General features: G+C 33.1%; 5 protein-coding genes across 5 annotated transcripts; all 5 read left to right on the top strand.

Annotated features, from left to right (window-relative positions):
* Positions 1-28: 28 nt before the first annotated feature.
* Positions 29-673, top strand: GO595_008763 (Clathrin, heavy chain; the record flags this gene model as incomplete). The annotated part of the gene is made up of 1 exon (XM_067922373.1): positions 29-673. The coding sequence occupies one exon, from the start codon at positions 29-31 to the stop codon at positions 671-673; it is 645 nt and encodes a 214-aa protein (XP_067771124.1).
* A 551-nt stretch (positions 674-1,224) lies between these two features.
* On the top strand, positions 1,225-2,709 carry GO595_008762 (clathrin heavy chain; the record flags this gene model as incomplete). Its single annotated transcript, XM_067922372.1, has 1 exon — positions 1,225-2,709. One exon carries the CDS (start codon positions 1,225-1,227, stop codon positions 2,707-2,709), a length of 1,485 nt encoding a protein of 494 aa, XP_067771123.1.
* A 191-nt stretch (positions 2,710-2,900) lies between these two features.
* Positions 2,901-5,286, top strand: GO595_008761 (Clathrin heavy chain 1; the record flags this gene model as incomplete). The annotated part of the gene is made up of 2 exons (XM_067922371.1): positions 2,901-3,306; positions 3,365-5,286. 2 exons carry the CDS (start codon positions 2,901-2,903, stop codon positions 5,284-5,286), a joined length of 2,328 nt encoding a protein of 775 aa, XP_067771122.1.
* Positions 5,287-9,425: 4,139 nt separating this feature from the next.
* GO595_008760 (uncharacterized protein) lies at positions 9,426-10,178 on the top strand (the record flags this gene model as incomplete). Its single annotated transcript, XM_067922370.1, has 1 exon — positions 9,426-10,178. One exon carries the CDS (start codon positions 9,426-9,428, stop codon positions 10,176-10,178), a length of 753 nt encoding a protein of 250 aa, XP_067771121.1.
* Positions 10,179-10,614: 436 nt separating this feature from the next.
* Positions 10,615-11,232, top strand: GO595_008759 (Ras family protein; the record flags this gene model as incomplete). The annotated part of the gene is made up of 1 exon (XM_067922369.1): positions 10,615-11,232. The coding sequence occupies one exon, from the start codon at positions 10,615-10,617 to the stop codon at positions 11,230-11,232; it is 618 nt and encodes a 205-aa protein (XP_067771120.1).
* Positions 11,233-12,255: the final 1,023 nt, after the last annotated feature.

The raw sequence follows: 12,255 nt of genomic DNA, 5'->3' as shown, positions 1-12,255 counted from the left end.
ATTGACACAAACCGTCATCACTTGTTTCATGTCGGTTCCCATCAACACCACGGAAGTTCTCAACTTCCAGCAATTTGGGATTGATCCCAAATTTGCCAGTATTTCTAATACATCATTATCGAAGGACAAATATTTATGTGTTCGTGAAGTTACAGAAACAGAAGGAAATGTTGTTATTATAGATCTTCAACAAAACAACAGTGTTACACGTCATAAGAACACGGCCGATTCAGCAGTTATGCATCCATCACGGAATGTTATTGCTATGCGAGGAGGTAATGTTTTACAAGTTTTTGATCTTGGAGCACGTCAACGTCTTAAATCATTTCAATTGAATCCTGGGCAAACAGTTAGTTATTGGACATGGTTAGATGATGATATTTTAGCATTTGTTTCTTCAGGGCAAGTTTATCACTGGTCACTTTCTTCACAAAACAATCCAATTCCTATCTTCCAAGTTCAACCACCACTTTCTAATGGAAGTATTATGAAGTATAGTATGTCACATGACCAACAGTGGGTTTGTATTTCAGGTCTTGCACAAGAAGGTAATCAAATCGTTGGAAAATTACAACTTTATTCACGAGAACGTAATGCATCACAAATGATTGATGCATTTGCGTTTGAATTTGGCCGTTATCAAACTGTTCCAATTTTAATCTTTTTCCAATAAGAATCAAAATGGGATGTTTATGAACATTATTCCATTAGGTGCATCCCCAGCTGCCCAACAATTTGGTAAGAAGAACGTTGATTTACCCATTGCAAATGATGCCCAAGGAGATATTCCACTTCAATTATTGTTTTCGCAGAAGTATGACACAGCGTATTTGCTCACGAAGATGGGATATTTGTATTTAGTTGAAGTTGAAACGCCATTTGTGTATATTTCAGCACGAGTTTCACAAACGCCATTTATTCATGCGTCATTAACACGCGAAGGAGGTATTATTGCATTATCACGCGATGGTCGTATGACGAAACTTACGATTAATGATTCCACGATCATTGAATTTGTAGCCAAAACGCGCGGCAATCCGCAGTCAGCGTCACACATTGCATCGAGTGCCGGTCTTCAGATTTCTGGCGATTTTATGAATCAACAACTTGATCAATTGATTCGACAAGGTAATTATGTTGAAGCCGCGCATTGTGCTGCCAATTCGCCCGGTGGTTCATTACGTAATATGCAAACGATTCAAAAAGTTATTAAGCATTCAAACTATGGGCGGTGCGCCACCTCTTTTGCAGTATTTCAACGAATTGTTAAATATAACGAAACTTAACGAAGTCGAATCTATTGAATTATGTCGAATTGTTGTTAATTTGAACAAGACGAATCTTATTGAGAAATGGATCAAAGAGGACAAACTCACGCCGTCAGAAGCGTTGGGGGATGTCTGCCGCCCTGACCCGCGCATTGCAGTTGCCATTTATTTACGTGCTAATGTCTCAGAGAAAGTTGTTGCGACTTTTGCAGAGATGAATGCGTTTGATAAACTTCAAGCCTATTGCCAAAAGATGTCATACACGCCGAACTGGATGCAAATCATTACCATTGTAGCGCGTACAGCGCCAGATAAAGCAGAACCACTTTTAACACATGTTGCGAACAACGGGCAGCCGCTTGTTGACGCGAAACAAGTTGTTAATTTATTAGTTCAATTCCAAATGATTCGTCAAGCGATACGATTTTTAATTGATGTATTACAAACAGATCGCGAAGAAGATTCCGATTTACAAACGATGTTATTTGAGATTGCACTTAAGAACATGCCGAAACTTGCCGAAGAATTATTTGTTAAGAACATTTTCACGTATTATGATCGCCAACGCATTGCAGCACTTTGTGAAAGCGCCGGTAATTTCCAACGTGCGTTAGAACATTACACCGATTTACCATCGATCAAACGCTGCATCGTTAATGTTCAAAACATATCACAAGATTTCTTAGTTCAATACTTCTCTACGATGTCAGCAGAATGGGCCATTGACTGTTTACGTGAATTATTATTAAATAATCCACGAGGTAATGTTCAAGTTGTTGTTCGTATTGCTAGTACATATTGGGAGAAATTGGGTATTGACACATTAATTAATTTATTCCATGAAACGAATTCGAGCGAAGGGATTTACTATTTCTTAGCGCAAGTTGTCAACACGTGCGATGATCCAGACATTCACTTCCGTTACATTGAAGCTGCGACTAAATTAGGCCACTACCAAGAAGTTGAGAACATGTGCAGCGAAAGTCAGCACTTACAACCAGAGCGTGTTCGAGATTTCTTAATTCAACAAGACTTAAGCGACAAAGTTCCAATTATTGTTTTATGCAATCGATTTGGTTTTATTGAAGATTTGACCAAATATTTATATAAGAAAGGCGCATTACGCGAACTCGAGACATATGTTCAAAAGTTCAACACAGATATGGCCGGTCGCGTTATTGGAGCATTAATTGACATTGAAGCGCCTAACGATTACATCACCAAATTACTTAACTCAGTTCAACACACAGCGCCAATTGACGATTTAATTACACAAACGATGAAACGCGATCGCATTAAAATCCTTGAGCCAATTCTTTATGCGCGTGCACAAGCCGGATCAATTGATACTGCCACGAACAATGGGATTGTTTTGTTAGCAGTGTTATCCAATCGTAATGGAGAAAAATTATTACGCGAGAACCAATACTATGATCCCTAAATTTGTTGGGGGACATATTATCTAAACGCGATGCGCACTTAGCGTGCATTGCATATTCCAAAGGCAAATGCGACAATGAATTAATTGAATTAACTAATACACATCAACTCTACAAAGAGCAAGCGCGTTACTGCGTTGCACGCCAAGATCCAGAGCTGTGGGCGCGTGTATTATCACCAGAGAATGAGCACATGAAACTTGTTGTCGATGCAGTTATATCCACCGCGTTACCAGAGTGCGACGATCCAGACAAAGTGTCACAGACAGTCAAAGCATTCATTGATGCGAATATTCCTACGCAACTTTTAGGATTATTAGAGAAAGTTGTTATGGAGTCACCGCAATTCCAGAACAACACATCATTACAGAACTTATTAATTATCACAGCGATTAAATCAGATACATCACGCGTCATGACATATGTCACTCGCTTAAATGACTACACGTGGGACAAAATCTGCGAACATTTGATCCAATCACAGCTTTACGATGAAGCGATTGCGTCATATAAGAAATTCAATCAAAATGTCGAAGCTGTCAAAGTTATGTTAAATTATAAGAAGTCGATTCAAGCAGCATCAGATTGGGCGCAGCACTGTGACGAACCCGCCGTTTGGGGGCGAAGTTGGCCGTGCTCAACTTGCAGAAGGATTAGTTGTAGATGCGATTGATTCATTTGTTAAAGCGCGCGACACCAAAGAGTACAACAAAGTCATCCAATTGTGTGAAGAACAGAACCAATACGGTGCGCTTGTTACATTTTTAGAACTTGCACGTGAAATCCAAAATCGAGATCCGATTATAGAAACAGAATTATGTTTTGCATATGCTAAAACAGACAAATTAGCAGAACTTGAAGAACTTACATCAGGCCCGAACTCAGCGCGCGAGAAAGAAGTTGCAGACCGATGCTTCGAATGCAAATTATACAAAGCAGCGAAAATCATATACACAGCGATCAAAGACTACACGCGACTCACGGAGACATTGTTAGAACTCAACGAATTCAAGTCAGCGATTGAAGCAGCGCGCAAAGCTGGCACATCGTCCGCGTGGAAGGCCGTCAACAAGGCGTGCGTGCTGGCGGGCGAATTCAGTTTGGCGCAGTCAGCAGGTCTTCAAGTTGTTGTTGAAGCAGACTTAATCACAGACGTCATTGAGTTATATGAAAACTTGGGCTACTTCACGCAAATCATCCAATTATTGGAAGCTGCGATGTCATTAGAACGTGCGCACGGCGGCATCTTCACTGAACTTGCCGTTTTGTATGCGAAACATCAACCAGAGAAAGTATTGGAGCACCTTAAGACGTATTATCAAAAGATTGCACTGTTCAAAGTCATCAAACAACTGAATTTGATGCACATGTGGAAGGAGCTTACATTTGCATACGAGAAATACAGCGAATATGACAACGCCGTCCTCGTTATGATGGAACACCCGTCGACATCGTGGGAGCACGGGCACTTCAAAGACTTAATTTCGCAGGTATCGAACGCGGACATATTATATCGCTCACTTACATTTTACTTGAATTATTCGCCGTTAGACTTAAACGAACTTTTAGGCGTAATTGGGCAAAAGATCGACTCTACGCGCGTTGTCGAAATGTTCCGACGAAGTAACAATTTGCAGCTTATCAAAACGTATTTAGCGTCTATCCAGAGCAACAACATCCAGGCAGTCAACGAAGCGCTGAACCAAATGTACATCGAAGACGGTGACTACGAATCACTTCGCCACTCTATTGATTCATTTGATTTGTTTGAGTCAGTCACATTAGCGCGCTCGCTTGAGCACCACGAGTGTTTGGAGTTCCGTCGGATCGCATCGTACATATACCGTAAGTCGAAGCGATGGAACGAAGCGATAACATTATCGAAGAAGGACAAATTGTACGGTGACTGCATCGAAACAGCAGCGCAGTCGCAGAAGTCAGATATTGCCGAATCGCTTTTGCATTACTTTGTTGACGAGAAATTATACGAATGCTTCGCCGCGTGCACATTTGTCTGCTACGACTTAATTACATCGGATGTTGTTTTAGAGTTGGCGTGGCGCAACAACTGCATCGACTTTGCGATGCCGTATCTCATTCAGTCACTTCGCGAACAGAACCAAATCATCAGTAAGTTGACATCGCAGATGGGCGACATGGACGAGAAAAATCGACGAAACGAAAGAAGTTGCGCAAATGGCAGTTTCGCTCTCTCAGGCGCCGCCGGGCTTTGCGCCTTCGAATGCGCCGTTCCCCGACAGCAACAGCATTGCGAACTCGACAGGCGGCTTCAACATGGGCAACAACACGTTCGTAGCGAGCGCAGACCCATTCGCAGCAGCAGCGAAGACATCGAATGCACAGAACACATTCAACGGAACGAACTCAGCAGGAAACTTCCCAACGTTCAACGCGCAGTTTCCGCCGTTTTGAGTCAGAAGGTAAAAATTAATAAACAAAAGTTTTTTACCAAATTTCGTTTTCTTTATGTAAAAGAAAAAGAAAAAGAAAACGTTGCGACAGTATCAGAACGCACTCAGTCTGATGAAGTAAAACGGCGTTGTGTGGAAGTGATTTGATGTGCAGCGAAGAAACGTTGCGACAGTATAAGAACGCACTCAGTCTGATGAAGTAAAACGGCGTTGTGTGGAAGTGATTTGATGTGCAGCGAAGAAACGTTGCGACAGTATCAGAACGCACTCAGTCTGATGAAGTAAAACGGCGTTGTGTGGAAGTGATTTGATGTGCAGCGAAAGAAACGTTGCGACAGTATAAGAACGCACTCAGTTCGGTTGTATTACAGTAAAATGCGATGGCAAAAACATTGTGAATGATTTAATACATTTTTACGAAATTTTATTAATAATTTAATTTAATTTGTATTTCGCTTAAATTTTGTGATTATTTATGTTTATAATCTTCAAATATCTGAACGATACTACTAAAATAACCTGCGGAGGCATGATCGGATGCTGTTAAGAATATTTAAAATAATTTCCATAAATGAATTTATAATATTATGTCATTTGAAAAAACATTGAATAAAACAAATAAATATCTTTAGAATTAACATCAATTCCTTCTCGTTGAAGAAACAATTTGACGATTTTAGAACGACCTTCTTTAGATGCATATATTAGTGCTGTTAAGAATATTTAAAATAATTTCCATAAATGAATTTATAATATTATGTCATTAGAAAAAAACATCAAAGAAAACAAATAAAAATCTTTAGAATTAACATCAATTCCTTCTCGTTGAAGAAGCAATTTAACGATTTTAGAACGACCTTCTTTAGATGCAAACATTAGTGCAGTTAAAAATATTTAAAATAATTTCCAAATATTAGTTTATAATATTATGTCATTAGAAAAAAACATCAAATAAAATAAATAAATATCTTTAGCATTAATATCAATTCCTTCTTGTTGAAGGAGTAATTTAATAGCTTCAGTTTGACCTTCTTTAGATGCAGACATAAGAGGTGTAAGAAATCACTAAAATATACACCAATCATTATTTTAAAATATAAAACAATATAAAAAAATTTCAAAAAAAGAAAATATATATATTTTGTATTTATATTAATTGTTTTCTTTTCAAGAAGAAATTGTAATATTTCAATTTTACCTAATCGAGATGCGTACATTAAAGCTTCTTTTTATAATTATAATAAACTTCAAATCATATTTAAAAATATAAAATAAAAAGATTAAATATTTAATCTATATAAAAATCAATTGTTTCATGATTTAACATTTCTTCATGTTCAAAAATAAATTTAATCGTTTCAACATTTCCTGAATTAACTGATTCACATATAATATTATCGGGAAGATTCTTTCCATATAATAAATATTGTAACAAAAAAGCATTTCCTGTTCTTGCTATTTTTAAAATTAATGAATCGAAATCTATTCCTTCCTTTTCTAAAAATGATAAAATTTCATAGTTATTAAAACTAATACAAATCTCCACATATCGTGGTAAATCAAATATATCTGTTAATTTCTTCTCATAAATATATTTAAATATATCATTTCGATGAAATGTGATTGCTGTTTCATATGCATATTTAAATGACGAATGATTTTGTTCACATAAATGAATGATTTCAAGGTTTCCACCTGCAATTGCATATTTGCCTGTGTTTTCTAATTTAGCATTATTCACAAGTAAATATTTAAAACATTTAACTGCCGAAAAAAAATGCTGCAAAATCAATTAATGTAACATTCCAATAGTTAATAAATGAACATCTTTCATAAAGTGATTCTTTAATTCTTTGATTAAAATCGAAATTTTCAGATGTTGATATTTCTTGAAGTTTTTCGATTTCATCATTTCGAATTATTTTTGCAATTTCATTTGGATTAACTCCTTCTTTAATCAATTGCTTATGAAGTTCCCAATCATTTTCCATAAGTTCATTATGTATACTTCTAAACTGATTTCGAAATGGATAATACGTCATGGCACCACAATATCTATTAATATATTTTGGAAAAAGTAAACTATTTAATTTTCGCTCTGTTTTATAATGTGCAAAATATAATGAATCTCTTTTATTCCGAATATTGGTTCAATCATTTTATATTCTATCATTTTTTCAATTAAATAATTTGATTCTTGTGTTTCTAAATTATAAATATATTTAATAAAATATGATATTATTTTATCACATTTCTTAATTTCTTTTTCAATAATCTTTAAAATATTAAAATAAAATTTTTACTTCGTTTCTCATAGAAGCAAAAGCAGAATAAAAAAATCGGCATAGCATAATATTAAATGAAATTGGAAACTTATCATTACATAGAAAATTTAATGATTGAATTGATGTTTCAATATTATTATCATTTAAATTAAAGATAGTTTCTTCCATTATGTTTATTTCATTTTTACCTTTTTCCCATAAATTTTTCCTGAAATTAAGTTTTGGAATTAATTCATCTTCAAATTCTATTGGATCAATTAAAAAGGCTTTTTCATGTGAACTTTATCAAATTTTCCTGTAATAATTGTTAAATCCAAATAATTTGGAATATTTACAATTGTAAACCCAGTTTTACTCTGCCCATTCAATAATTTCCTTCACTTTATTTATATTTTTCATCGTGGTTTATCCCTAATATTTCAATTCTTCTTTCAAATGAAGAAATATCTTGAAAATAGATAATTGCCGAATCGATAATAATATGTTTATTTTTTAATGATGTTTTTGATAATGTTGCAATTCTATTTTCATGTATTTCCCATATTAAATATCCATTTTTATCAATAACTATAAATTTAAATTCGAAAGGAAACATTTGTTCGGGAATATAAATATTAACATAATATTGAAATTTATTATGAGATTTTAACTCAATTCCATGTTTTGGATCCCATTGACCTAAAATTGGAATTGATCCCACAACTAAAAGTTTAATTTCCTCGTTAAATATCCAACTTTGTGCTGATAATGTACAGCAAATTAAATTTGGCTTTGAATTATCAATAAACACTGAAGAAAACTGAAAATTATCAATTAAAGAAATTTTAGAAATGAATTTTTTGTTGTTTTTGGTTCATTTCAATCCAAGTGTCATTAAATTCAACGAAATTTATTGTTTCATTCGGAAATGTATAATTCCGATTATTACCTTTTTCAACGACTATATTTTTAGATTTCTCAATAACAACATATTTATAACTAATTGATTCTGGTAGATATGATAATGTTAAATCACATTGCCAATTATAATTGTTATCATTAAAAGTTTCATTCATTTCTGAATTAATATTATACATTTGAAGTCCTTTATTCACATCCCAATGACCTAATTCAGGTAATGAACCAACAACAAATAAATTTTGAACACAGTACGTTGGATAATTGATTTTAAATCTCAAAGTTTTTCTTTCGTGATTACTTAAATTTTTTTCAAAATCACTGATTAAAATTGGTTCTTCAATAAAATCTGGTATATTAAATGTTACAATTTCTGTAAGATTATTTTCATTTGATTCATATTGATAATATAATTTTAATTTTGGTTGAATTGCTATCTTTAAATCGATTGAATGAGTTCTTGAATTTAATACATTCATTTTAATTTTATTAATATCTTTTTTATCTGCGTCATGTTTATCCACCCACCATAATAGATACGTATCTTCATTATGAGAAGTATAAAAGTTAAACATAAATCTTCTTTCCATTTCTGTTGTTCTAACTGAATATTTGGAAACTGCCAATAATTCAAAACTGAACAAAAAATTGCCATTTTTCACGTCGTGATTTATTCACTCAAAAAATTCATAACGATTATTGAAAATGCCAGAACACAAAAAACGACATAATACTCAAATATCGGTATTGAATTCCAATTGTCAAGAAAAGTTTGCAATGTTTTGTTTTTTGTTTAGCTTTAGTTTCGCAACCGATTACATAGTGGATTCATCTACGAGAGAAGGCGAAAATATTACTTGTGGCGATGGTTTTTGTACAGGTCTTTGCATTAACTACATTAATCATTCCAAAAATACAGAAAATTTTACACTCTATGAAAATGCTTCTTATTGCTATACAGGTAATTATGATTTATGCTATTTGAGCAGATACATATATTATTTAACTGCTATTGTATTTTTATTTCCGATCATCATTGTATTAATTTGTTCATGTGCAAAAAAATTCGTTGCGCTCAAAAGTGTTACTCCCTATTATTTTACTATGATGATGATTGGGACTGTTCTTGGTGCAGCAGGTCTTGGTATTAGCATTGGAACTATTTATTGTGTAATTCTATATGACAATGAATTTGAAACAATAGGGAGTATGTTCTTACTTGTTTTTCCTATTTTATATGTATTTGGTTTGGTTGTTTCGATTGTATTTCCACTTAGTCAAGAACCAGAGAATGTACCATACCATCGTTTTATTGGAAAAGGATATTATACTTTATCTGAGCTAGCTGATAAAATAGCAGAAGTCCGAACTGCGCCACCAATTTATAAAGTGACTCAATTGGATAACAAAAAATTCATACAAAACCTCGAATATGTTTCATGGGAAGAATATGAAGAATTCGTATCTATTCCAACTAAAAAGCCAGTTTGCGTTATATTTGATATCTATGTCGAAGCAAGTCAAGCAATGACAGAAGAATCTATTCGATGTTCTGATAGCCCGACTAAATTGGAAGGATATGTTAATGTCAACACAGAACCTTTAATCGCAGGTGATAACATTCCATTTGTTGTTAAGTTTATGACAAAGCCATTCATGAAAGTAATTTATTTTGTTCTTGAAATTTTCCCTTATTCATTTTTGCTTGACTTAATATTTTACTCAAATTGTCAATTGATTGTCGTGTATTCTTCTAAAAGAGCAGAAATTGAACCAATGTATAGAGCTAAAGCAGGCGAAAAGGATCTCGAAGCGCCTACATCGATATTTAAAGATGAAAAAGCTGAATCTCCATGAAATATAAGTAAAATTAAATTACCTTTGTGATGATTTGTTTGAATAAATATTAAATATTGTAAAATCTGTAAAATTAAAATATATTTTTTTATAATGTTTTAAGAAAACAATTGCTTTTATATAAAAAGAATATAATTTCATTGATTCTATTCCAAGTATCAAATGCAAACTTAAATATGCAAAATTAAAACATAATTGATTTGATAATGTTGTAAGAATACAATTGCTTTTATATAAAAAGAATATAATTTTATAAAATTTCATTGATTTGATTTCAAGAATCAAATGCAAACTTAAATCTGTAGAATTCACATAAGAAAAAGTGCAATTTTTGTTAATTAAATGGAAGTAAAGTATACAAAATTCTAACCCATACAATATGACGATCAAAAATTGCGGTTACACAGTTGAAAGTCCTCAATTATTTTGTCAAATCATGAGCGATCAGCCTCTCCAATTTAAGTTCATTGTAATCGGTTGCAGTGGAGCAGGAAAAACATCCATAGTTCGACGTCTAGTTGATAATAAATTTGTTAAAGGAACACAAAGTACAGTTGGGATTGAATATTTCACACATATTACAACGATTGAAGGTCGCACTGTTAAAATGATGATTTGGGATACAGCCGGTCAAGAGCGTTTCTATACGATTGCTAAAGCATATTTTCGAAGTGCTTTAGGCGTTGTTTTAGTTTTCGACATTACTGATCGTAAAAGTTTCGATCAATTGCCACGTTGGCTTCGAGATGCACGGCTTGAAGCGGATCCACATTGTAGTGTTATATTAGTTGGTAATAAGTGTGATCTTGCAGCAGAACGCGTTGTTTCTAAAGAAGAAGCAGAAGATTTTGCACGCACACATGAACTTTCATATGTTGAAACATCAGCAGCAGATAATATTTGCATTGAAGAAGTTTTTATGCGTACAGGTTCAGATTTACTTCGAAAAGTTGCGAGTGGAGAAATTAATGCCGGAACAGCTACACCATCAGGTGGTGCGCCTACAGTTAATATCAGGCGAAACCAACCAGAAACCTCGAAATGCAGTTGCTAAACATAATTAAGATCCATTTTTCTATTTTTTATTTCTTTGTTTAAATAACATTTTTTTTCATTTTATAGTTTAAAAACATTTGTATATTTTTGTTAATTTTCTATTTAACATTTCTAATTAACAATCTATCATAAAATTCATTATCAAATATTAAAATAAATACACCATTAGCAATCACAAGTTGAGCAAATTTTTTTAAACAAACAAATTTAATATAAAAGATACAACCAAAGCCAATCGCGCAATTCGATATTTTTATCCAACGTTAAGAGATATTTTTAACGTATGATTTCTGACCGTTTAAATGTTTCATGTAAACTCTTCAAAAAATTGTATCTTTTGACGTTTACAATTTAACTTCTAACAAAATTTTAAAAACAAATCACATTCTTGGATGCATTCAACCTCCCTAAGATTTCTTTCAGGAATTTCATTTCTCATAGGCGTGATATTTCTTTATTCATAAATTATATGTTCAATTGTTAGTTGCATTGGATTTGCTGTTTTATCTGGAATGGAGCAAACTTAGATATGATCATTCAACACACTCAGAAAATTTTAATCACAGCTTGTATATTCTCTATATTATGAAAACCATTTCATGGATTACGCCTGTTGTTTTTATTTTTTGGTGTGTTATTAATTTTAATGAGTTCTAAAGCAAAGTTTGCTGATAGTTATCTGTTTATCTTGTTTTAATCATTTTGCTGCTAACAGCACTATTAAATTTTTTCTTCTGATGTTTGTTGTTATGCTTACTCAACACCAGCGAAATGCCAAGAAATAAATCAGACAATTAATCAAACACAAGATTTGAGATTTAATGAAGAAGTCTACAAAAAATATCATACAAAAACAATTGCATTCTTTGTTATATATATCATTGCATTTTCTTCTCTTGTGCTTTGGATTGTGAATTTTTGTTTATTGAGTTGTTGTCCAAATAACAAGAAAGGTGCTTCACATGGAAGTAAAGCCAAAAAATCCGCATGTAAATATTCTTTATTGCGAATATTTTTATTA

The sequence above is a fragment of the Histomonas meleagridis genome, assembly GCF_020186115.1.
Source record: "Histomonas meleagridis strain 2922-C6/04-10x chromosome Unknown contig_7, whole genome shotgun sequence".
Lineage (NCBI taxonomy): Eukaryota > Parabasalia > Tritrichomonadida > Dientamoebidae > Histomonas > Histomonas meleagridis.
This window is presented reverse-complemented; position numbering and strand designations above follow the sequence as displayed.